This window comes from Contarinia nasturtii, unplaced genomic scaffold (assembly GCF_009176525.2).
Source record: "Contarinia nasturtii isolate CC-2019 unplaced genomic scaffold, AAFC_CNas_1.1 Cnas_scaffold_928, whole genome shotgun sequence".
Taxonomy (NCBI): Eukaryota; Metazoa; Arthropoda; class Insecta; order Diptera; family Cecidomyiidae; genus Contarinia; species Contarinia nasturtii.
The window spans coordinates 3456832-3482710 of record NW_022198275.1 but is presented as its reverse complement, the minus strand read 5'-3'; the positions used below and the strand labels follow the sequence as shown (position 1 = coordinate 3482710).

At 33.4% G+C, this 25879-nt stretch overlaps 4 protein-coding genes across 6 annotated transcripts; 1 reads left to right on the top strand and 3 right to left on the bottom strand.

The window, feature by feature from the left end:
- Window positions 1-280: 280 nt before the first annotated feature.
- On the bottom strand, window positions 281-8220 carry LOC116342955 (tyrosine-protein phosphatase 69D). Its single transcript, XM_031770790.1, has 13 exons — window positions 7492-8220; window positions 6978-7095; window positions 5881-6886; window positions 4911-5805; window positions 4470-4847; window positions 3344-4396; window positions 3125-3258; window positions 2892-3044; window positions 2689-2818; window positions 2455-2612; window positions 2074-2375; window positions 1851-1986; window positions 281-1771 (listed from the first exon to the last, which is right to left on the bottom strand). Exons 1-13 carry the CDS (start codon window positions 7631-7633, stop codon window positions 1673-1675), a joined length of 4704 nt encoding a protein of 1567 aa, XP_031626650.1. The 5' UTR covers window positions 7634-8220; the 3' UTR covers window positions 281-1672.
- A 672-nt stretch (window positions 8221-8892) lies between these two features.
- On the top strand, window positions 8893-10407 carry LOC116342957 (eukaryotic translation initiation factor 1A, X-chromosomal). The gene is made up of 3 exons (XM_031770794.1): window positions 8893-9259; window positions 9909-10193; window positions 10264-10407. Exons 1-2 carry the CDS (start codon window positions 9056-9058, stop codon window positions 10149-10151), a joined length of 447 nt encoding a protein of 148 aa, XP_031626654.1. The 5' UTR covers window positions 8893-9055; the 3' UTR covers window positions 10152-10193; window positions 10264-10407.
- Window positions 10408-12129: 1722 nt separating this feature from the next.
- Window positions 12130-19813, bottom strand: LOC116342956 (serine/threonine-protein kinase PAK 1). 3 transcript variants are annotated; one of them, XM_031770791.1, is made up of 13 exons: window positions 19624-19813; window positions 18379-18593; window positions 18096-18161; window positions 17905-18008; window positions 17775-17828; window positions 16624-16635; window positions 15627-15804; window positions 15299-15519; window positions 14967-15213; window positions 14634-14894; window positions 14105-14545; window positions 13753-14018; window positions 12130-13643 (listed from the first exon to the last, which is right to left on the bottom strand). In XM_031770791.1, the coding sequence occupies exons 2-13, from the start codon at window positions 18437-18439 to the stop codon at window positions 13560-13562; spliced, it is 1995 nt and encodes a 664-aa protein (XP_031626651.1). In that variant the 5' UTR covers window positions 18440-18593; window positions 19624-19813; the 3' UTR covers window positions 12130-13559. The 3 variants fall into 3 exon arrangements, with proteins under 3 accessions (XP_031626651.1, XP_031626653.1, XP_031626652.1); XM_031770793.1 differs by having other exon boundaries at window positions 14634-14879; XM_031770792.1 differs by lacking the exon at window positions 16624-16635.
- An 816-nt stretch (window positions 19814-20629) lies between these two features.
- Window positions 20630-25819, bottom strand: LOC116342781 (ADP-ribosylation factor-like protein 5B). Its single transcript, XM_031770523.1, has 6 exons — window positions 24423-25819; window positions 21621-21779; window positions 21397-21446; window positions 21092-21217; window positions 20850-20959; window positions 20630-20742 (listed from the first exon to the last, which is right to left on the bottom strand). Exons 1-6 carry the CDS (start codon window positions 24466-24468, stop codon window positions 20694-20696), a joined length of 540 nt encoding a protein of 179 aa, XP_031626383.1. The 5' UTR covers window positions 24469-25819; the 3' UTR covers window positions 20630-20693.
- Between the last annotated feature and the right edge of the window lie 60 nt (window positions 25820-25879).

Here is a 25879-nt window from a genome sequence, read left to right as displayed (position 1 = left end):
AAAATTGTATAAATTTTTACCTACAAATAAAGCAATCGATGCAAAATCGATGCAAAGTGGTATAATTGAACCGATTGACTGCATTTGGGGACGTATTACAGCTCTGAACAATGAAATTTGTGATTTTCTATTGTAATTATTTTGGCGCCATTTCAATTCTAAGCTAAATTTCATTTTCATTTATTCACGATTCGTTTCGACTTTGTATGCATTATTTTCTTGTGGTCTTTTAACAAAAAAGTGCATATTTTGTACGAAATTAAATTACACTAAATACTGATTAGAATGTTTTGTTGTTTCATTTTTATTTTGACTAAATTATTCCATTTGGAAAATGTGAACATATTGTGGATATTCTGAACACAGGAACAGGCATTTTTTTAGTTGGTATTCGTCAGCTTTTCAAAAACTTTTGAAAAGTGTTGCTGTGAAACCATTCAAAATCGTTTAATTCGGATGGCCAAAACATAATCATTTAATAATTCCGCGTTTCCTGTATGCAAGATATCCACCACATGTGTTCATATTGATTACCTCAGTTTATTCATATGTTATAATCGCTACAAATATTATCTTTAGAAAAAAAAAATTGTAACGAATGTATGTTTGTCGCTTCAATTCTAAACTATGTGCGATTCCGTGTTCAAGCACCGATTCAAAAACAAATGAAGTCTAAAAGATTGCAGTCGTGTTGAAAAAATTTATAAAAAAAAATTGTACAAAATCTATTTGAATCGACACAATCTACACAGAATGGAAAGCATTTCAAAAAAGAGAAAATAAAAACATAACATTTTGCTTCATTTTTATAACTAATATGGCAAATTGGTATTTCATTTCAGTTTCATTCAATACATGACAAAAGACATGCAACCAAAAATAACTCTTTCCTTCATACGGTCATGACCACACATGATATCTGCTGGTCATGTGATTAGATAATGCTTTCTTAGCTTAATACAACAGACTTTTATTTTAATTTCAATGCCTTAATCTCTAGAAAACTGGTTTTTCTCCTTTTTGTTTTTGAATATGAATCATTTTACGATAAAGTGTGCTGTTTTATTTACAAGGCTATCCGTATTTTGTAGATTGGGTCAAAATTAGCATTACTAGAACGTTGACAAGATTTGAATTTTTCGAGGAATCATAAAACTGAGATTGCAATATCGTCTTAATTAAATGACTGTGTCATTTTGACTCTTGGTAATGTGCTATTTCGTAACTAAAATAAACCAAAAAAAGTGATCATTCACCCATTCAAACAAAACATTTGAATATCCACATCAAATCGAATCGCAACCGCTTTGATTTATTGTCGGTGGATGCGTATCACACCATATGTCATGTAACTAATTGCGTCTCCAATAGCTCAGCAATGTTATTTCGATTCAATTTGATGACGAATAAATGTGTTCCATTTCGATGAGTATTTAAACAATTTGGATCTTTGAAGTGGCTAAATTAACTGCATCACAATTTAAGCGATTGACACATTAGCGTATTTTCCTTTTTTCTTCTTTACAATTTCATAAATGATAAAAACCACGTCACATATCAATATTTTTGCATGATTTTAGTCAATAATAATTGGCCATATGGCATTAAATTTGTTTAAAAAACACATTTACACAAGTTCACATAATTCTATGGGTTTCAACTACAACTTGGCTTAAGAGTTGCTTTTGATTGATGGTGGCGATGATTCCAGGTCGGATTTGTGCAAATCAGCATAATTTGCTATAGCTCTATAAACGAATTCATATTGTGCCTAGTAGAATAAATAAAGAAATGAAAAATCTCAATCAATTTGCTATGAATGAAATTGTTGCTTAAAAGCATTAACATACATATGTGCTGAGGAACTGACTACGTTGACTACGTAATTTTCGCACAACCGTACAAACATCGACTTTCTTCTCCAATCGCAGTTGCTGCACCAATATGCATAACGTCACAAATATCGAACTGCGATCGGTGCCAAGACTGAAATTTTTTATGAAAAAAAATTATCATTTTTCATTCACGAAATTCATTATTTGACCGGCCAATTTATTGGAATCTATTTATTACCTGCAATGCACCACAATCGGACTGGATGCAAATGTTGGATTTTCATGTAATGCTAAGGTTTGATCGACTAGTTCAAGCATACCACGTGTCACCTCTGGTACTTCTCCTTCAACCGTTGGCCAGCCATTGTATTGGAATTGGGTGACTTTAATGGTATCTTTTATCTTGAAATTGGTAACATTGAATTCGCGTCGAGTGTAGTATGGACATGATTCACTTTGCATATATTTTACTAAAATGTGATCGTATTCGACTTCATCGTCAGCCCAATAGCGTGGACATTTACGTGGTCCATCGCCAATCTGTAAATATGTTCACAAAGGTTTAGTTTTGCAATTTAAAAATGTCTAAAGAGAAGAATTCAACTTGAATGTTACGTACTTCTGAAATCATTACGATCGTATTGATGCTTTGCTCGGACATCATGCGCCAAAAGTCGCCTATTGTTTCTTCCATTGGATCTTGTGTTATAATAAATGATTCCGATGTATCAAATCCCTCGATAAATGTTGCATTGATGTAAGTGGATGGCTGTGGACCTACGACGAGCAAAGAAATGAGTTTACAAAATCAGAAAATCTTGTTATTCAGCAACCAGTGTGTCAACTAATTTACCAATTGGCGAGAGAATGACTCGATTTCTATCGTATGGGATCACACTTTCACTTCGATTTTTGCTACGATTCTCTTCACTCGAACCAACCGAACAGTTTTTATTTGATTCGTCCAGAACCGAATTGAGTCTCTGAAAAATGTTTATAATTTATAAAAATGTTCATAAATTAAAAAAGCGATAGTGAATGAAGTAAAGAAAATACCTCAAATTCTATTTCTAATTTGCATTGGTCTCGGCTGTCGTTGGATCGTTGTTTCAGTTGTTCAACGGTGCTATTGAGATCTTTCAATCGAATTTCTGTGTTTCCAAACTGGGCAACATCAAGCAATGCTCGATACAAAAAGATGTATTGTTTCTATGGAAAGCACAAAATTTGAAATGTTATGCCATTTGGCCGAAGTGGAAAAAATTCCGAATATTTCCATTTTCACTTACCAGTGATTGAACTAAAAAGTTACGCTGATGACGCATATCAAAAACAGTATTAAATATGGATACTTGATTCTCATCTTGTAATTGTTGCATCAATGAATCCAACGCGACCAATGTTCCTGTGCGACCAACGCCAGCTACAATGAGATATTTCAATCAAATATTAATCTTACTCCACTGAATACAAAAAAAAAATCGAAAAATCGATGCAAATCATCATACCTGAACAATGAACCAATATGGGACCTCGTTGCACTGAATAGACTTCATTAATTTGGCGAATAAATCGAATCACACCCAATTCTGGTGCCATAAAATCTTTCCAAACCAGATAGTGATATTGAGTAATATGTCGTTCTTCTTCTTCGTCACCGCTGACACTGCCATTACTCAAGCCACCATTTCCATTGGAATTGGCGTGCGCTGAATGTGATCGTGTGATTTTCAGTTCACGCACCAGGTAATCGGCGTAACGTTGTTCATGTGTAAATTTAACGGTAATTTCACCAAATTTCTGTGTATCATTTATCTGTTCTGGCCAATATTTAGCGCATTTCGCCTTATTGTATTCCTCAAGATTCGTCAGCATCACAATTATTTCGAGATGTTGTTCCCAAATCATGCGCCAAAAATCATTCACGGTACTATCCATCGGTCCTTGGGCACAAATAAACTTTTTACGTTCCTTATATCCAATCACAAAGTTTGCATTGATATAATCCGAACCAGATGTCATTCCGTTTGTTGTGCGTTCCGATAATTTAACTCGCGTTTGATCGTACGCCTTAATATCGGGATAACGATTTTTGCACGAATTCTCTTTTGAATCGGAGTGTTTTGTTGTACGATCATTGAATCGATTCGGAAGCATTTCATATTCTCGTAAGAATCCATAGTCGGTATCCTTGTGTCTTTGAATGTATGCCTGAAGTAAATCGTTACGATGAATTGGACCGATGTCTGTCGGTTTCTGATGTGTTGGCCCCAATAAATGACGGCGACTTTGATTATTTCGTCCACCACAAAAACGGCTCAATGAGTCTCGCAAACTAATCACATCGTTTCCTTGTTGTTTCGTTGAATTCAAGCGATGCATTACGCATAATATTGTCAATAATCCAAGCACTAACAGAATTAAAACACAAAGAACTTGCGTCAATATATTGAGAATTTTCGATAAACTTTCATCTTGTTCCGGATCAACTGCATTTCTCATGTTCAAAAAATCCATATATTCGCTGTAATCGGTCAGTACTTCTTTTTCATTTTTATTTACTAAAACGAGAAGGCAAAAAAAAAATAGTTATAGTTGATTTTTTTCGTTTAAATGAATATCATGAAAACCCACCAATCACTTCAATAAAACCCGAATAAATGCTAGTAGAATCCAATAGGCCATCGAATACATTATCACTACCGCGTTCAATTTGAACACTTTCTGCGGTCTTTGGATTTGTTGTTGTGGTTTCTTTGCTAGTGTCGGTATTTTCTGACTCGATTGCATTGGAATTTGCTTCACGACGAACAAAATGCCGGGGACGACGACGTCTTGATGTTTCAATGGCATTCGAATCTTCATCGTCGTCCATACTTTGATGCATACCAGCATAGTCATAACTATCATGATGTCTATCGTGATATCTAGCATGATATCTATTGTGCGATCCATCGAAATATTTATCTCGATATCTATCAGGTGATCTTTCGCCAATGTCTTCAAATAGATCTATGAATGAAAATATTAACATTAAGTATACATTCGAAATTATACGATAAAATAAATACGCACCATCTGGATCATGAGAGCGTGATGAATAGTCTGAAGTCACATCACCCAATGAATGGGCAGGCGATGAAATTCGATTAGCTGGCCAATAGCCTTTGAGTAATTTGCGACATTCGGGATTCTGTATTCGTTGGAATCCATCGTCGAGATTCTTGTTACCATCGCCCAAAATGATATAACGTTCAATTGCATCGGCCGGAATAGATTCGGCCAGATAAACACCGCCATGTTTATTATTCTCCGCATGTACATCTTGATAACTGCTAATGTTTATTCTTGAAATTGGCGGCAATCTATGATTTTCGTATCCCGAAGTTTCGGGCAATCGAATCATATAAATACGATAACCACAAATCGGTCCATTTCGTTCTGACAACTCTGGCATGTCCAATTTAATCAAATATGTGTCACCCGAACGTATAGTTTCCCAGTAGACTGGCTTCCATTCCGGAACCGATATTGGTGTTGAACACTTTGCAATTGCCGGCTGTCCTGGTTTTTTGCTTCGATTTATGGCCGACACTTTAACCGTGTAATTTGTATTCAGTGGTACATTTTCAAATTCGGCTGCTAATTGAGTTTCCAATTTTGTTTTTGGTCCATACGTTTCGTTCCGCATAGTACGTTTCTTTTCCGAACGATAGGTTGCGGTGCCAATCAATTCAAGATTATAATTTTGAATGACACCTTTTGGTTGAGATGGTTCTTTCCACTCCACGGATATTTTGGCCGTCTTTTTATCATATGGATACAATTTACATTCGACTTTCAATTTATTTGGTGGACTGGCAATACCATCAGACGTTTCTCCCGTCACTGTAGCAGACCAATTGCCACATTGTTTAGTGAGTTCGTTACATGCACGTGTTCGAAATACGTACTTTGTGCCGGATTTTAGCTAAAATCAAACAATGATTTGAAATTAATAGCAAATCAATACGCTGGTTTCAAGAGAAAATCTCCTTGTACTTACTTTGTCAAACATGTATGGTAAATTTCGACTATTCTGTTGATGTACGGCTTCTTCAACGATTCGGGACTCATTGGCTTTTTCAGCGACAGTCAACTCGTAGTATTGTATGTATTTTAGCAAATTTGAATCTGGTGCAGGCCATCCGATTGTAATTGTGTCGGTGGTCATGCCTTTTACTTCATTGACAGGCACAAACACCGGATCTTCGGCAAGGGTTGTAACCGGTTCTTTAAGATCGTATACCGGACTTTCTCCGATTCCATTTTTTGCCTGAATTTTGAAATAATAGGTAGTGTTTGGTTCGAAATTTTCCAACACAACCGACGTACGATTTCCGTCGATTGGATCTTTATAATAATGAAACGTTGAATCACCATTTTTCGAATATTGAATAAAATATTTTGAAATTGGTGAATTTCCATTGTTAATCGTCCAATTTAAAAAGATTTTCGATGCACCCACGGATTGGACGAAATCAAAACTGACTTGTGGCACATCCAATACAACGACTGACGATTTTGCTGTAATTTTGGTAGAATTACCAAACACATGATCAACATCGTTGTCGTATGGTATTTCAACGACACACGCATAATCTCCATCGTCTTTTTTCGCAATGTTGGCCAAATCAAGTGTTATATTGACTCGTTGGCCATTCACGCGGCTGATATTTGTTCGATTCGCAATCAATTCAGATTTCTGATGTCCATTTGATGTCTCCCATTTGATATACTTTTCAAAATCGGCAAGTGGATGAGCTTCAATTACACAAAATAATAATACACTTTTACTGATTCGAGTTTCAATACGATCTGGACTCTTTTCCACAATTCGCGGTGGTATAACAGCTGATACAGTGAATTGCCTTTTCACCGGTCGCACATCACCATCAACCGTTCCGAATTGTTCGCATGTGTAATTGCCCGTATCATTTTCTTCGACCTTCTCAATGGTCAAATTATATTTTAAAGTCGGTATGTCGTTGTTATCAGTTCTCAAATGGAATCTATTTAATAGAAAGTTATCAAACATGAAACGATCATTTTATGTTTTCCGCAATTTCACATGTGATTTCAACAATGATTGAAAAAACAAACCTCTTATTCGATTCGGTAATATTAACACCATCTTTGTTCCATTTTATTGGTGTACTTGTTTCGGTTTCACATGAAATCGTAAAATTACTTCCGATCACAGCATATTTTTGATTGGATTCTATAAAAAAGCAGACAAAAGAGTCAAACACACACAAAAAAAATGTTTGAGGAAAAAACAAACAAACTGATTACAAATAGTTTATTATTTAATTAAGAATGCAAAGCGATAAAAAAATAGAACGTGATTTGCTTATTGAAACGATTGACATTCTGACTATTCATAATTGATACAATGAATGGAATGCAACTGAAGTACAATATGAGTGGGCGAATGTCAAACAAACATACAAAAAACACACCCCAGAATTTGAGTTGCTCAATGCGTCTGCACGGAATATAAAAAAAAATACATAGTTTTATTGTATGATCTAAAGTTGCGTTCATTACAATCGTTTCGTGCTGTATCACTCACTAGCCTCACACTTTGTCACTCTTCAAATGGATAAAATTTTACCTAATTGTTCGGCTTGTTGTTGCTCATTAGCGACAACCAAAATGTCCGGAATATATGCAATTGCAATGATAAATGCGATAAAAATGATGGGCATTTGTTTCATTTCATAGGAATTACAAATACAAAATCGACAGCCGAACATTATTAACAATGTCGCGTCTATTTATGTTATTTTATCTAAATATTCAATGCGATTGATGTTTGTTGTACTCTTCTATCTTTCTTTTTGTGTTGGTTTTTTGTTTCTCTTTTTCAATTTAAACCGAGTAACACTCTCCCACTACAGCCTCCTTGTACACTTTTAATCATACGATTTAACATTTAAAATTTCACATATGATTCACGATTTTGCTGTGGTAAAGCCATTTATGCTGAACTTTGGTATGTACTTCACAAATTAACAAGCACACAAAACAAATGTATAATTCACCAATAGAAAAAAAGAAGTCTCGGTTTCCTCCCTTTATGTGTATTTTGTTCAATTTTGCGGCTGCAAAAAAGCTTCACATATAAATCACACACTTCTCAAATCTATCAGAAATTTGCATTGTTTAACATTATTTAATGTTTTTTACTGCTCATTTTTGACTATAACCAGTCGCACATCATTTGCAATTGACAATTATTTCTTTATTGTTGATCCAAGAAACCGTAGGCTAAACATAAACTATACAAAAAAATAAATGTACACATTCAGTAATCGGCTACAACTACTAGCTAGTACACTTCTTTCATCTCTGGTGCTCTCAAAAATCGATGTGTGCATGTGTGCGTGAGATCGGCCATTGTATTAGTGTGCGTGCACATAAATGTATATAGAAAAATTCATTGTTTCGCATCGATGTCGCTCATCTTACACATGGACTTGCATACTCACATATACAGAATGACATACTAGATTTTTTTGTTGGCATTTCATGTCATTTTAAATAAAAAGATTTGATTTCATTGGCCAAAGTTCAACGTGATATTAAATATTTCTTCGAATTATTTTGATCAATTGAGTCAACGCGTCGATTCGACTAATTTCTGGGAAATTGATAATTTAAAGAGTTTGCGTTTTTCGGACACTTATCAGTTTAAGGTGTCTGTTATTATGGTTTTTTTTTTTTAAATATGAAAGAGATTACGTTAAATTACTCTAATTTTCGCAAATAATAACATTATCAATGTTTCATTCTATTTATGATGATGATAAGAATTGTTGGCAGCTCTTTTGACCATATTTGATAAGTATGCCGAGTGTATCAAATTGATTTTAATTCACAATGAAAAAATATACTCCTCCCTCACATCATGCAGTTAAATAAAAGTGGCTCCACCTGCATTTCATCCGTACTAATCGATGACACTTAACAAAGCTATTCGCCAAAATTGGTTTATTGTATTGGTGTGCGTATACAGCATTGAGATTACCAATTGATTCACACATTCAGTCTCATTTTTGGTGACGAACTAACTCGTTCAGAGAAAAAGAAATTACAACAAAAAAAAAATTAAGTTAAAAAGAAAAATTGTATCCCATTTCAACAGCAATAACAAGTGAAATTAAAACGCATCAAAAATGCCGAAGAATAAGGGAAAGGGAGGAAAAAATCGTCGTCGTGGTAAGAACGAAAATGAATCAGAAAAACGTGAATTGATTTTCAAAGAAGACGAACAAGAATATGCCCAAGTCACGAAAATGTTAGGCAATGGCAGATTGGAAGCAATGTGCTTTGATGGTGTAAAACGTTTGTGTCACATCAGAGGCAAACTGCGAAAGAAAGTAAGTTTTGATTTTCTTTTCATGGCAAATGAAAGAAAAATCACTAGTTTCCAAAGAATTTGACGTAAAATGTGCACATTTTCCAATGTTCGATAATGCGAAAAAAATACAATGAAATCGACAAAGAATTTCAATAAACCCCAAAAAAATGGCGCCGTTTTAAAAATTAACTATTTTTCGAGCAAATTGTGAAAATACCCAATAATTTTGTTTTGTCACATCGCGGAAAGTTTTAACATTGATTTTTGCTCCGTTTTGTTTTCAAGTGATTGAATGAGAGATATTTTACGCATAATTTCGTGATGACGATTTGTTTCCTAGACTGAAAATTGAATATATACAATGGTATGGCTGTGTGCATGTGCATGTGTGAATTGCATGCAGTATGCGACAGCAGTCTCGGCACGCTCCACACGATCATATTACTTTTTAATATACAACCTTGTATTGTCTGTGTGCATTCAGTAACTGTATATTACGGAATAGCATACCAACGAAAATGCTTGTAAAGAGAAATGATTTGTTAATTTCAATGAGTAATATGTGTACACATTTTCCGCATTTTTTTTTTACTATTACTTGACCTCGTTTAGAAAGGAAAAATTATTTTGCTAATGGATTGCGGTTTTTTTTTCTCTATGCGTCTTAGGTCTGGATCAATCAAGGCGATATTATACTGGTGGGACTGCGTGATTATCAAGATTCAAAAGCCGATGTTATCCTAAAATACACACCCGATGAAGCGAGAAATCTGAAAACGTACGGCGAATTCCCTGAATCGGTTCGAATCAACGATACTGTTACATTTGTCGAAGACGGTTTAGATGAAGACATTGAATTTGGCGATGAGATCAGTTCCGACGATGATGACGATTCCGTTGATGCTATTTGATAGTTCACTCCACAAATACTTTTATTTTATCCACATTATTATGTAATTATGATTTCTCTTCGTTTACGGTCTTAGTAACTCTTTTTTTTAAATAATTTTTTTTTGTTAATAGCGATACGAATAGGAGCACATGCAACTGTTGCGATATATCGTTAAGAAAAATTATGTTAAGCATAACCTCTATTTCTTCGCAAAAAGCTGGTAAAACACAATAGAAATTCAATATACAAATAAAAGTAAATACCAGAAAATCTAATAGCTCATGAGTGTTTCATTTGATGAAGGAATCCAATTTGATAAAGAAGTATTAACAATTTCAGGTTATAAACGGACAAATGGTCATTTGGTTACTTAATTTTAGTTATTTTAGATATCGCAAGGGATAGCTATTGAACGGAGTAACACAAAGTCTCTGCAGAAAAGTCATTATCAGTATTTATCACAGACATGCGGAGGTGTACACGTCAACTCTAGTTAAAGCCATTGAAATGAATGTGAAGGGGTATATTAAATTCTGCAACGGAAATACTGACTATGACTTTAATGCCATTTTCATGTGGTTTCGGAGATTAGCGATTTAATGGTTATTTGCAAATCCTTTTAACGCTATTATGTATCGTATAAAGTAAATAACGGCGTATATTTGTTGAATGAAACCGCAATTATCTCACCTAATTAAACAAAACGGTAAGTACTCCGCTGTAAATAAAACAATCTGAAAAGGCAAACAAAAACACATTCGATTTCCTTTTAAAAAAAGTTCTTTTTTTTATTTTCCTTCATTTGTCTATAATACATTACTAGGAATTGTGTTTGTGAGTCTATTTTGGTGTAAGTTCAGTAGCTGTTGTTGCATTTTCGTGGTATTGCTAATTGATTTCAAGCAAAAAAGAATGATTCAGTTAATATTTTATAGATTATTTCTGAACGGATACAGTTTTTTTGTTATTAAATCTTAAGCTTTCACATGTTACAAAAGAAACATTACTTAACAAAGCCAAAAATAAAACTGTTTTTTTTCTTTGCTACAATTGCCCTTTTCTTTATTTTTAAATATATACAATTTTTGTTCGAGCGAAAAAAAGAGCACGCCAATTATCCTAGAAAAGAAATGATATAGCGAAAAAATGATGCCTTCAATTTACTTTCACAACTGGATAAAACGATTTGTGTTTTGTCGTATTCGAATTTCATTTGTTTTTCAATAAAATTTTAATTGGAATCGACAACTGAACGAAAACAATAGCTTAACAATTTTTTCACGATGCGTTTCATTTGTTGATATTTCAGTTTTTTTCTTTCCCCTTTTTTGTAATTCACTTTCATTTTTTTTTTTGTACGAATGCTAAATAAGCTTACAAACTATGTTCCGATATTCCGTCGTTTCGATTCACCTATATGATCTTACAATAGCATATATATCTTTTAGTTTAGTTAGTAATACATAATTTTGTTGGGTTTTTTTCTTCTGTTTATTATTGTTTTCTTATTTAAATAGATGCTTGACGCCTTGATTTGTAAGTTACAATTAGAGATAAATAACTGCAATAATATTCGATTGAAATAGTAGTCACTTGTTCTCAGTGCTTGAAAGAAAGAAATGAAACGATAAACAAGAAGAAAAAAAACATAGAAAAAATGACAGCAAATATTGAGTTGAATAATAATTTTGAAACAATTTGAGAAGACTGAATTGGAAATGGTTTGTTTTTTTTGTCATGGTAAAAGAAAATATGAAAAAAATGTGCGATGAATTGAGATCTTATATCGCAATATATGGACGCCAAAGGTAGTTCTTGAAAGGAGTTTCATAAGGAGGCTCGATTTTCAAGGTTATGGTCGGAATTTACTGGATTGATTTATTGATTGAAACGCGTGCAAAGGGAAATTCATGCGGGAATTGAAATAAAACAAAACAAACAAAATAAAGGGGCGAACATAATTTTATTTGAGTTATTTATTTGAATGAGTTGGTTGGTTTTTGTTTTTTTGGCAAATCAAAAAAAAAAAAAATGGCGTGGAGAAACAAAAGAAATTTGAAAAAGCCTATCCTAGCAGTGAGTGGTCTGCATTTTAAACATTCTACAGGCCACAGTCTCTCATCAGCTCGATTTCGTACTACAATAGTTTTTTTTGTTCGGCGAAATTTGCATATTTATTACAATATATTTATATTACTTGAAGCTTCTACGAAATGTGTTTTGTTCTATTTAAATACGTCACATATATATTCTCCATCCACGGTTTGTTTTTGTTTTTTGTTATCGTCTTTTTACTGTTAAGGCATCCTTTATTCATATTCATCATCGTTAATGTTTTTTTTTGGTGTGTTTGTCTTTGTGAGTGTGGTACAGGTAGTATGAATTAAGATGAAAAACCATCAGTATGAATGATGGATGAAATAAGATGAAGAAACATTAAAACAGGAGTTAAAAAAAACCTTACACAGAAAAATGTTACACGACCATGATTAATATTTGATTTACGCTACAATGCTCGCCAAAAAAGAAACAAATTTCGTACAAAAGCCGACACCTCTGGTTACTTCACATAAAACTTCGCCGAAAGTAAACGAAAAAAAATCTATGATTATAAACAACGAACGGATGTTTCTCTCCCTCTATCTCGATTTTAATTAAATACTAATGAATAATTTAGTCTATGTAAAACTGAAAATTATAATTTAAATGTTCTACTCGTTTCTTTAACATACACTTCATCTCACTCGATGTCAATCGTACAATTTTATCTCTTTCTCACCGCTTCAACGTGTCTTTCATTTGTCTGTCTTTCAAATTAAACTTTCATTAAAATGTTTCGTTCGGAAAATATTCAGCATGCAATCATCCTTAAAAGTGTATTAAATACACCGAAAAAATATTGCCGTTTTTCTATTTCTTATATCTCTCTCTCTCATTTCTATGTCAATTGACACAACGATTTTTATTTGTGTCCATTTGTTCTTATGACATAATAAACTCATTGCGCGCGCAATTAGCAAGCATACACTATTTGTCACTCAATTTTTTTACCTTCTCTATATTCTTGTCATTTTACATTTTCCTTCAACGCAGCCCATGTGATACAACTTTTCTTTTTCTTCAATAAAATAAACAATAAAATCAAACACAATTTTTCAAACGAGTTTGATACAATTCAAGAATATATCTGGGCAAACAATAATCTCTATCTTAATAGTTAAATGCAAAAAAACAATAGGCTTGAAATCTCTTTAAATACAAAAATAAAATCAATTAAAAAAAGAGCGAAAAAAATAATGATATATCATATGATTTTGTTGATGATAGTGGTACTTCAAGTAATGACATTACATTTGATAAGTTTGCTTAATTACTGCGTTTACTGTATGTTGTGTTATTGTTGTTGTTATTAAGACCAAAAGATTCGCTAATGGCCTTTTGCAGCTTCTTTCGCCGCTAATATCAATGGCGTTAGACTAGCCAATGGACGCGCTAATTTCAAAAATGTATGCTGCAAATTCGCAAAAAAAAGAAGAAAAAAATAATACATCAATAGAGTAACGAAATATTTTGTTTTGATTTTGTTGTTTAAAATGTTCATTGAACTAAATTAAACTCACCTTCAATAGATCGGGAGCGCCGGCTCGACGTTCAACGTCTACTTCCAAGCACTGATCAAGAAAATCTTGAAATATTGGACTGAGTTTTTCCATTTCTTTAATTTCGGGTTTTCCATTCGTTGCAATAAGATACAATGCTCTCAGTGGATTTTCATTTAAATACGGTGGCTCGCCCTCGATCATTTCTATAGCCATGATTCCCAGAGACCATAAATCGACTTTCGGTCCATACTGTTTGCGTGTAACCACTTCGGGTGCCATCCAATCTGCATAGAAACAACGCGGAAAAAGTAAATTAGATTTTCTTTGAAATTGGATATTGTGGTTCTGTAAAATGTGGTGATTAACTTACATGGTGTGCCAACCATTGTGGTTCGTTTCGATTGTTCGGGTGATATTTGTGCACAAAAACCAAAATCGGTTAATTTCACACTTCCGTCTAAGCCTAATAGTATATTGTCACTTTTTATATCTCTATGAATCACTTGATTGCTGTGCAAAAATGCCAACGCTTGTAATACTTCACGGCAAACAGCTGCGATCTGTCCTTCGTCCATGCATGTTTCGGTGACGACATCGGTCAACGAACCGCCTGGCAAATACTCCATCACTACCCATAGCTCTTCACCAACCAAATAGCTGTCCAAATAATTTACAACATTTGGATGCTTATTCTCTCGCATCACTAAAATCTCATTGATGATTAGCTCCTTTTTGGGTTGTTGTGACAAGTTCATTTGTTTAATGGCCACCTCCATACCGGTTGAACTTTCAATTGCTGTATAGACCGTACCTAAGGGGAGAATCACAAAAGAGAAGAATTAATTTAAAATAATCGAAAAATAATCGACAAATAATCGGGAAATAATAATAGACCGTACCGCTTGCACCTTGGCCAATTTTTTCGATTTTCGTATATTTTCGTGTCGGATCACCAACGCTCACAATCGTTCGCAGTTTATCGAGAATTTCTTCGTCGGTCATTTTCTTCTTTTTAAGAGCACCATTATTTCGGGGAGTTGTTTGTGGTGCAGTCGGCTGTACTTGATTTAGAATTGTTCCACCACTTGTTGGCGTTGTATTGCTACTTCCGTTAGCTGTTGCCGATACCGGTGATGTTGGATGCACTGTAGGAACATGTTCTATGCAATTAAATTTTTTGATTTCAAATTAACCCAAAATCCATAACCACAGGAAGAAGAGAAAATTGTTACCTGGTGACGTTGGTTTTTGTGTTGTTGTTGTTTTCGATAGCGCCGCATTGTTCGCCAGTTTTGGTTGCATGTTATAATTAATTGAATTCGGACTATAAATATTGCTTGCATTGTTTTTGTTCTTATCAAGTGTTGGACTCTTTATTGCAACTGATGTGTTCATCAAGTTGTTTTGCACCGATTGAGCTTGATGTTGATAATTGATAGCACTCTCCGTTAGATTTGTGTCATCAAGTGGTCTTGTATACTGGGATAAAAAAAAAAAACAAAATTGAATTGTTAATGTTTTATATTCAATTTGTGTCAGATGAAATGACAGATGAAGCACATACAATTGATTTAGTTCGTTCGGGTCGACTAGAAATTGGTGGTGGCGGTGGTGCATTGTCATCGCTGGATGCCTCTTCGTTTACCGAATTGTCGGTAATTTGTAAACTTTGTTGCGTTGACGATTCACTAACCGCTGGATGTAATATTTGTCCACTGTGATGCGACTCAGAATCGGTTGGCGTACTACTTGGCGTGCTGCTGCTCACATGACTCAATGACGAGGCTTATTGTTGATGTTTGAGCAAATCATTTTTATTAATTTAATTGCATATGCCATTTAATGAACAGAGAGAGAGAGAGAGATAAATTAAATTTGATTTTAACACTTACCCGAATTTGTAGCTGTTGTTGGGGCGGTTGTATTAATCATATACTTTGAGCTTGGCCGTTGTTTGCTACTGTTTTCAAACCAATTTAATACATCTAAAACAGCCTGTGGATTCTTCTTTTGCTCTTGTTTGCTTATATTCGAGTTCATGAGCAATCGTGCCCATGCTTCGGGCATTCCCTGTAAATAAAACAGGAAAATTGAATAAATTGTTGTCTGTACGCTGAAAGGCACAATGAATGGATTGACGAGACAAAAAAAAGAAGATGGAATACATTGAATTTTAAATGAATCTCCTCCAATCATATCAAGTTTGGATTGCCTTTCTTTCTCATTGAATACAAGTCCCGTTTTTATTTTTGTAATTTTACTACAAAAAAATCGGCATGATAAACAAACTAACAACTCCTATAAACTGTTTCAATTATCGGTCAATTAACTGATATTTGTCTGAAGCATGCATTTTAAAGAAGGTGATACAAAAAAGGCAATACCAATTGTACGACGAGAGGAGTTCGAGAGAGGAAAAGAGACAGAGAAAAAGAAAGCTGTAACTTATTGGTGTTAAAAATAGCTTTTTGTAACCTTGCAATCGACAATGTAAAGAAAACCTCACGTAACGAGTCACGAACATGACTGAAAATGGTTCGATTTATTTATCGTTTTTGTCCAATTCGTCAAATTTCTTCTTTACAAATTTGCGATGTGCCAACGGCTACCAACAATATAAAACGTACTTACAACATTCCCAACACACAATTTACCGAAAAACAAAAACAAATAAATCCAAAACTAAAAAAAGAGTGAAATCTAAATAAATGACTGGACCACGGATGAAAATCACATACATACAAATATGTAGCTGAGAAAACGATACACAAAAACACACAATCACATCGTGCCAAATGAAGAAATTTTGAATAAATGTTTGTGTCAATTTGCACAAAATCAAAACAATAACAATAATTTACGGACAAGCAACGAAAACTGAATACTTACTTTCAAAGGCAGCTTGAAACGAAAAAACAAAACGAAATAGAACATTGTGTGAACGAAATCAAACGAAAAATCCAGGAAAATCAACCGAAGAATCAAATAACCAAAGTAAAACAGAATATATAGACTATTTGGTATGGTAACTTGAATAGAATATTAAATAAAATGAATGTTAGCATCGAATCGTGTCGCTTCAGAGAAGTATTCTTTCTCATTTTTAAAGAAGAAGAGCAGCCAGCACAGAGGATAGAATAAAATAATGGTAGAACTGCGTTGTGGGCGAAATTGGAGTGTTTAATTATTAATTTATTGTAATAATTTTTGTTCACGTTTGTTTCCGTTTTTGTATGCATTGTGCATTGTTCTTTTTCGTTTTTTGAATGCCCATTTTCATGAATATATTAAGATTGAATTTCAACTTTGAAGTGATGTACGATCTCATAGATACTGATTCAAAAATAAAAGCAGTTAATTTGTGAAACAAAAAGAACAACCGAAAATAATAATCCGAATAAAGTAAATCGTTTCTGTTTTTCCATTCTGCCCATATGACGTTAGAACTCGAATAATTTCAAAAAATAAAATTAATGTGCGCAATTATTTGAAAAGCTTTGACAAAAACGCAATTTACCCACCAAATGGCGACTCTATTTGATCTTAAACGCTTCGCAAACTCAATTAATTTTGCAAAAAAATAAAATGCATCTATTTTTTTTCTTCAAACAAATACTATTCATCCGATCGACTGATCAAAGCTTCAAAATTTCAACTAAATATGTACGGTGAGAATCAAGTGGTTTAAGCAAATTTTTTCGAAAACAAAAAATAACTATGGCATATCCAAAAACAGAGCACATAACTCAGAAAACATAACAAAACACAAAAGATTATATTGGTTTTAATTCATGGCCAAATGAAATGATCCGATCAAATATATGAAATATATAAAATGATTTTACGGATGAAAATCAGTCGCCGTAACTAAATGATTTGCGCCAAAATGGTAGAAAGCCAATCAAATGAACTAGTTTTACAAAAAACGCAAAAAAATGTGTTAGGCAAGAACAAACTCTTAAAACTAAATGAAAACAAAAGCGATTAGCAAATGATCGGCGACAAAGTATTAGATGACAATCAAATGAATGTGAACATACCGTGAATTCACCGGTGATAGCATCGAATCCTACATGAACCGTATGCTCGAAATTCTGTATTGTAAAGAAACGGGATAAAAAATCGAATCGTAAATCGTAATATAAATAATTGTGAATCAGGTAAACTCACCGTTGGATACGATATATTTGGTTTTGAATCGGTGCCTGCTTTTGGCATCGATCCTTTAGCTTTACTTTTGGAAGTTTTCTTCTTTCGATCGGCATCGTCAGGTTCTAAATTCAACGCAATGTTAGTATTAAATCAATAATAATCAGATTGACGACAAGAGAGGATAAAATAGATACGAATTGATTTCATACCTTTTGGCAGAGGTTTCAGTTCGACATTCGGAGCGCTGTCACTTCGATGATCAGATTTGCTAAAACCTTGATTCATGAAATGAATGACAAAAACAGTGTGTTTTTTTAAATGAGTTCAATCGGATAATGTAGGTGTAGCTTTATTTGCTTCACAGAGCTAATTTACGTAAAACGGAGCAATTGCTTTTTTAACGGTTATGGTTTAACGATTCGTTGCAAAATCGAAATCATGCATTAAAAATGCGATTATTCATGAATGTTTAATCGATTTAAATTGAATTACCTCGATTTGTGCTTGTTAATCGAACCGGCGGGGCGGGCGGTTTATCTTCTTCACTCGACATTTTTTTTTACTTTTGTTATGTTTGTTGTTATTTTCTTTAATTGTTGTTTGCTTAATTTATGTGCGGTGTTTTTTTTTTTTTTAAAAAAAAAGGTCAACAAAAATCAATTTTTTGTTTGACACCGATTTTCCGAAGCTAATTTAAATTGTCTTTTCTGAAAAAATTAATAATAAAAATGTAGATGATATTCTTAAAAAATAGTAGCGGAAACGAAAGATTTATTGTGCCTAATGTTAAGTGTCATTTCATTCATACACGAAGCAAAAACCATCGAACTTCATTCTTTTTTTGCTAGCATTTGAATCACACACAAATAAAAACAGACAAACACACATTATTTTCGTTTTTAAATCGTTGTCGAGCTCATTCATTCGACGCGTTTATCCAAAACAGAGCGAAAATAAAAGATAGTAAGAACCAAAAATATCTTTTCAATCGCTTAATTTCGTCAAGATCACGGCTGCACCCAATGACATTTCTGTCTGTATATACATCCGAATGCATTAGTATGAACATTAGTCGTACCAGTTGTAAAGTAAGTTTTTTTTTTCTCTTCTTTCTCTCTTTCTCCACTTCAACAAAAAATTGTTACTCATTCTCTATGAATCAATCAGTGTATTTGAACTGCACTGATACGCACGACAATTTTTCGTTCAACACTTGAATCACACATCAAATATGCATAACTTATCAGTTAATTTTGCAATCAAAATGTTCGACGATTGTAAAATCATAAACGAAATTATTTTATTTGATTGATGGTTTTTTTTACTGCTCTCTTTCACTCATAAAACCTTTGCTTACTTGTCAAAACCAAAAATATATCACACACATCAACATTTATAGTCATCTCAATTTTTCTGGTATGAGCCGACTGACTCAGTTCGGATGAAGTTTAGTTGAAGCGAATGAAAAAAAAATAAATAACTATATAAAATCACAATTGGAAATCGTTTTTTATTATGTGGTTGCTTAACAATTCATCCATTTTCAAACGTGTTGGATGGCCAAACAAAACAAATCGATAAATGCCAAAATGGAAATTTTCTTTCATGCATTCACAATTGAATGGAAAAATAGTCACAACATCTACACCATACGAACAATTCACTGCATTCTGAATGGAATTTTTTTTATTATTATTTTCATTTTTTTGCACAAACGTTAACATTTAATTTACGCACATTATTTCTGCTATTTTTGCAAATCTGATCGGTATAATTTTCACAACTCAAACGGTGTTTGAAATTAAAAGAACTAAAACAGAAATAGCATGAACACAACGAAAGAGAAAAACGACACCAAATCCAAAATTCACGCACATAAATTTTTCCTCATTTTTCCCATTTACACACACCGCAGAGCGAAATTGAAATGAAACGATACTGAATTGTAATGAATTCATATACAGTGAAAAGAAGAACGGCGCAACCGAGCACAGACTATGCCATTCGATTGATGGGCCAGAGCAAGAGCACACGCATACACTTTATATCGTAACGATATCAAATACGTGCGCAATGCATTTGTGTGAGTGATACTTTTTTGTAATTACACTGACTGTGTTGTCGCTGCCATATTTGATTCTTTCTCAGTATTCGTTCACCGTCATACAAATGTAGAGAAACATATCGCGAGAGCGAGACAATGTCTTTGTATTAGTTTTGTATCACACAATTCGTTGTGTGTAAGAATTTCTATTTTCCATGCAATACACAGACACACACATTGAAACAGCGTTACTGCTTCTCTCTCTGTCGTTTCTCTACTGTGAGCGCGAGCGAACATCGAATTTTCAAATGTCAAAATTTGCTCATTCGTAATGTCAACAAACGAAGGTTGCGTTCCGCATACCATTCAATGCGATTTCTATTTTATTTTTGTGCATAACATCCAAGGTGATGGGGTATATTTTGAAAGATTTTATTTTGGAAAATAAAAGTCGTTTATTTTTTTATTTTTGCATCTTCTTTTTAATACGTTATTTATTTCATTATTTTCGAGATTTTGTACAATTATATTAGTTTTAATCATTTGTTTTTCATCATATAATTCGCTTTCATCTCTTTTACATTCAGTACAATTTTTAATTTAGCTGTCTATTTATAACATAGTTGGTTTTTCTTTTCATTTTCCTTTCCATAAGATGAGAAGAATGCGAAAAAAAAAACGTTTAATTAATCCCTTTTTTTCTCTAAATAATTATTATGAATTCTTAAAGCTTTACAACGAGTAAACTAAGAATTTAGTCAGGTCATTTCTTTTTTATTCTTTGTGTTATCCATTCTAAGCCTTGATAAAGCCTGTGGAATAGATGAGAAAAAAGAGAGAGCGGAAAAATGCAATTAATTTTCACAATGATTTAATGAGCTAGCAAATTAATTGTCAATGAATTATAACGTGTATTTACCCATCGCCTGTCAATGCACAACACGATTGTATATGCCATTGGTGTTTTTTTATTGATGTTAAGTCTAATTGACGTGATATTTCTGCTGCAGACATCGCGCCTTTTAAGTCCTGTACATACACACAAACGGAAACGGAACAACCGAAAAAAGATTTTTTTTTTTTTTAATTTTGTTCATGATAGTTGCATTGCATTAATAATCGCGTGCAAACGATTAATTTTAATATCGAAGTGGCACTTACTTGTTTATTTGCGTATACGAGAAGACATGCTTTTGATAGATCTTCGTGTTGTAACAATGTATAAAGTTCTTCACGTGTAACAGCCAAACGTTCTCTGTCCGTGGAATCGATAACCATAATAATAAACTGAAATGAAGCAATAAAAAAAAACAACGTTTGAGAACGTGCGTTGGACTTTAAAAAATAATGCATCGTCTATCTTTTTATATGGGGCGGAACGAAATAAAAGGATCGCACGAAAACTTAAAATAGATTCCGTGAATCACAGGAACCATATATTAAAATCAATTTCCATACACACTCACCTCTGTGTTTGTGTAATATGTACTCCACGCCGTCCTTAAACTTTGTTGACCTGAAAAACATAACAAACATTTTGTTCAAGCTTTTTTATTTGGCTTATTTTGAAGCAGGATTTCGTGAAAATAAATAAAATTAAAATGTTTTTCTTTGATATAAATCCGAAAAAACCAACTATTTTTGTATTTCATAAATGTCGAAATAAATCACAAGTGAAATGCATGCTTACCTGCCAGATCCCATACTAAAAAGTGGATATTTTTCCAAACAATTTCCTCGACATTTGAACCGATTGTTGGACTGGTATGCACCACTTCATTCATTAAAAATTGGTATAAGATTGTTGTTTTGCCGGCATTATCCAAGCCTACCATAACTAATTTGTGTTCTGTAGTGAAGAAAGTGTAAAAGAAAAACCAAATTTATTAATATTGTACTATGTACACATGGGTCATTTAACAAAAAACACCACCAATTGCTTGTGTAATCGAATGTCAAAGTGCAATTGACACAATATACGGGGTCAATATCAAGTCATCAATCGATTATTGGTGTCTGTTCACTCTTTCTCTCTTTTTATTTTAACCAACACACGAAAGGCTACAAATTATTGTGGATAAAGTGGGTGCCAATGTTCCCAATCGAAACCATTACTTCTACATGAGTTATTTCATGCATATTAACACTGGTGTCCATTAAATAGCTCACGTAACCATACAATGTAAATCCATTCAACGCACATATTAATTGAATTGCTATTCAAGAAAAGATACGATTATAATGATTGCGACACATTCTAGAAATTAGCATTTTATGTAATCCTTTCAATGTTTGTCGTCAAACACCGATAAATATGCGATTGAGAGAAATAAGCATATTGGCAAAACGTTGCAAAACCAGAGAAAATGCTATTCTTGCGCAATATTGACATAATAACCAGTTTAGATATATAGGCAAAAACAACGCATGTAAACACAATTAGACTAACTGATTTAAAATAAATCGGATTTCGCTTAAAGTTAAATTCATCGATTCATTTTAGTTTTTTGCAAGGTAACACTTTGCATACTGGTCTCCGTTCGACTGCATTGTTTTTTTTTTTTTTTAAATGAAGCCTCAAACCCGTTCAAATGGATTTTCAATGAACAACAAACCTTGATTGGAATGAATTCATCATCAAATGTTATTCATGGATTCGCGTCTTTCGGATGTAAATTCTTCTTTCCATTTCAAACAACAATAAAATACTTAACGATGTCTTTTTTATGCTGTCTACTCTCATTATGAGTTTATGTTTGAAAAGAAGCAGAAAAAAGGCGATGAGAGCAGATCAGAGAAGAGAAGATGAAACGCATTTCGTATGTTTTTTTCTGGGTTGTGCACAATGGCAAGAACCTTTTAAGCAGCATGGAGAGATTGATTGCACAGCTGCTCTCGAAAAACGTGCAAAAGGTGTCCAAACCCACACACACACACATACACGAGCGATAATAATAACATGGAAAATTCGTAACCAACAAAAAATGACACAAACAACAACGCGTAGACCAAACAGTTTTTTTTGCAGTACCTGCTTTATGCAGTCTGTGTGTCGTTATGTTTTTGTTTGTTGCCAAGTATTTCTTTGTGCGCTGCAGAGCGAACATAATAACGAAATGAAGAAAAAGAAACAAGAGAGAAAAAAAAATGAAAGAAATTTGCGTGAATCATTGTAGCTGCCGTCGTCATCGGCATTTTGACTGGTGTATATGCGGTACGGTGAAATGCCATTGTGAAAGTGTATCTTTGTTTGGCCATCGGTTATTATAACGATGTAATTGCTTGATTGCTTTTACGAATTGCATATTGAAAATATTCGGTATGCAAACAATGTGATACTTTGTCGAATTTATTGAGTGTGGGATATTACTACAAATTCTCAATGTTAGACAATGTAGGCGAAATTCAATAACATCGTGTTTGCTTTTTTTTTTGGTGTTGCACAAAACGCACACGAATAATTGAAACAAAACACAGCATCTGAGAAAAGTTCAAAACAAAAAAAAAAACATCAAAAATATCAAGGTTTCTATCATAAAAAATTCAAAGCAGGTTTTCAACTCTCTCAATATTTGAAATGTTTTCTTGCAATAAATCACACTGCAGATTTGTTATGCTGATATTAAATTCCATTGATGGTGCATGACATGATGAGGCTCCTTTCGAAAGTATCATTCTTTATTTCTTTGAAGCATGGAATGCGGGCATATGTGTACATATAACAGCACCAGCACAAAAATGAAATGCGCTCAAAAAGACTGGCTGAAAGCCGAAACGAATCATTTCAGTTATGCATTATATGCTCTAGAGATCATCGCAACAAACCATTCTCACGCATAACACTTTGAAGGCACGGCGATTCACTGAATAATTATTACACATACGCGAGAGAGCTTCCATATTTCAAATGAAATTCGAGCAATTCATTCACTGACTTAATCAACAAATCGAAAGTCAACGGCATATCTGGGCTACATTGTGTGTGTACGTGAGTATGATATAGCGAAAGCTGCGAAAATATCGTTTGACGCAAGCGAGTTTCTTTTATCGGTTTTAGTATTCACTGCTACAATGCTGATAACAATTGCCTAGAGCAACAGCCTCGCCGATATCAATTATTTAATATCGCGATATTACATGCAATTAATGAAGAACTCAATGGACATTTAGACGAGCGTATTAAATAGTTTTGTAAAAGACAATTTACGAATAAAATTCCAGCCACATTTTTACTACAATTAACGAATGATGAACGTAGAAATTGTCATTGTGATGTATATTAGCATTTTAGTGGCTTTGTTTTTTTTTTATCTTGTTGTCTCTGAAAGTTGAGAAATGAGATTTTACGTCATTTGAAACGTCGTATTTATTGTGAAACGATACGTCTTTAATGGAATAATACATTCAGCTGTGTAAATTTGTGTCACCATAAAAAACCACCTCAAAAATTAAATGGCATCTGAAATGAAATATTAAAATGAATAATACATACCCTCGTTACCGAAAAGGCTCCATAATTTTCCAAATAATAGTCCCATATTGTTAAAATGTTTTGAATCAATAAAAGTGGTAACTAAATGATATTTTTGTGTCTGTATCTCTGTCTCTCTTTCTATCGCACCAATCAATATGGACTTGCAACTAATAATTACTGATTGTTTTGATTGATTTAAAACGATTGAAAAACGCTCAAAGGTCAAAACTTTAAATAATATTGTTATTTACATTGATAAAAATACACAACTGAAAAGCACACTTCAAAACAATTCAAGCACATGAGACCCGACGTATTAAAACAAGCCACTCATATATTTAAAAGCTCACTAAATAGTCTAATTTAATATTTTGTATGGATTTTTTTTGTTGGTTTTTGCACTGATGGTGGTTGTGCCTATTCTTGTCACATTCGTTCAAACCGCTGTACGTTTATTGACTTTGAAAACACGAAAAAACGAAAAAGAAAGACACGGTCACCAATTCCGTTCATTCACGTTTTTCGTATATTGTTTTTATTTTTTATTTGTTATTATTTAGTGCGTAATCTGCTGTTATTCTAATCTATCTATTCCCATACGGAAGCATTCACATTGTTTAGATTTGTCTGAAGGTTTTTGGTATTTTGTTTATTTTGTTTAGGCTGCTTTGCATCCTGTCTTCATGTATTGTATTTTTGTAGATATATCTGTTCAATTTGGTGATAATTGAATTATTATTCACATTTCTTTTCTTTTTCTTTGTTAGTCTGATGGAGTGTTTACAGTATGCGTCACAATGACGATTTCAGTGGGAATTCATTTATTAGATTAAATTGACAAAAAATAACCACTTGTCTGGATATGAAAAGCCCACTCGAAAACGTTGAAGAGTTCTATGCAAATTCAATACCTGACACAGTCAAAATATTTTGATATTGATATTCTGGTTCAATACTCCACTTTGGTTCGATACAATTAACAATCATAGAAGCTGAAACAAAAGGCTGACGAAACACACATTGATCTCGGATATGATTTCAAGACTTGTACTAGGCAAGTAAACACGCAACGGGAAATATTTTTTTTTTTGTTTGATGTTGTACTATTAATTGCAAAATTATTTTCCAGAGGAAGAAAAAATGATTGTACTTTCTTATTTCGTTTTATTTTTCACTTTTAATTATTTTCTACAGTTTTTTATTCGACTGAACACAGGCAATTTTACAAAATTTCATCTGGTTCAAAAAGAGACCCTATTCACTCTCTCGTATCGTCTCGTTTTGATGAAATTTGTCTACTGATTGAAATTGATTTTTTTTTTTGTATAAGCGTTAAACGAAATATCTTCACTCACTCAGTGTAAATATGCCACACACAATATCTATTCGAAATCTGTATTTGCTCTCGCTCTCTTTACTTAAAATCATTCGCTAAATGTGGTGTGTTCTACATTGGTTGAAAAAGAGAGAGAAAG

Excerpts from the sequence above, each read along its gene's own strand:
- LOC116342955 (XM_031770790.1), bottom strand. The coding sequence starts at position 7,633 with ATGTTCGGCTGTCGATTTTGTATTTGTAATTCCTATGAAATGAAACAA. Across the intron at positions 6,887-6,977 it reads ATTACCGAATCGAATAAGAG|ATTCCATTTGAGAACTGATA; the intron begins GTTTGTTTTTTC and ends TCTATTAAATAG. Across the intron at positions 4,848-4,910 it reads ACGCTCTCATGATCCAGATG|ATCTATTTGAAGACATTGGC; the intron begins GTGCGTATTTAT and ends TTTCATTCATAG.
- LOC116342957 (XM_031770794.1), top strand. The coding sequence starts at position 9,056 with ATGCCGAAGAATAAGGGAAAGGGAGGAAAAAATCGTCGTCGTGGTAAG. Across the intron at positions 9,260-9,908 it reads GAGGCAAACTGCGAAAGAAA|GTCTGGATCAATCAAGGCGA; the intron begins GTAAGTTTTGAT and ends TATGCGTCTTAG.
- LOC116342956 (XM_031770791.1), bottom strand. The coding sequence starts at position 18,439 with ATGTCGAGTGAAGAAGATAAACCGCCCGCCCCGCCGGTTCGATTAACA. Across the intron at positions 18,162-18,378 it reads ATTAACAAGCACAAATCGAG|GTTTTAGCAAATCTGATCAT; the intron begins GTAATTCAATTT and ends TCATGAATCAAG. Across the intron at positions 14,895-14,966 it reads ACAAAAACCAACGTCACCAG|AACATGTTCCTACAGTGCAT; the intron begins GTAACAATTTTC and ends TTAATTGCATAG.
- LOC116342781 (XM_031770523.1), bottom strand. The coding sequence starts at position 24,468 with ATGGGACTATTATTTGGAAAATTATGGAGCCTTTTCGGTAACGAGG. Across the intron at positions 20,960-21,091 it reads TCGTATACGCAAATAAACAA|GACTTAAAAGGCGCGATGTC; the intron begins GTAAGTGCCACT and ends GTGTATGTACAG. Across the intron at positions 20,743-20,849 it reads TGTGCATTGACAGGCGATGG|GCTTTATCAAGGCTTAGAAT; the intron begins GTAAATACACGT and ends TCTATTCCACAG.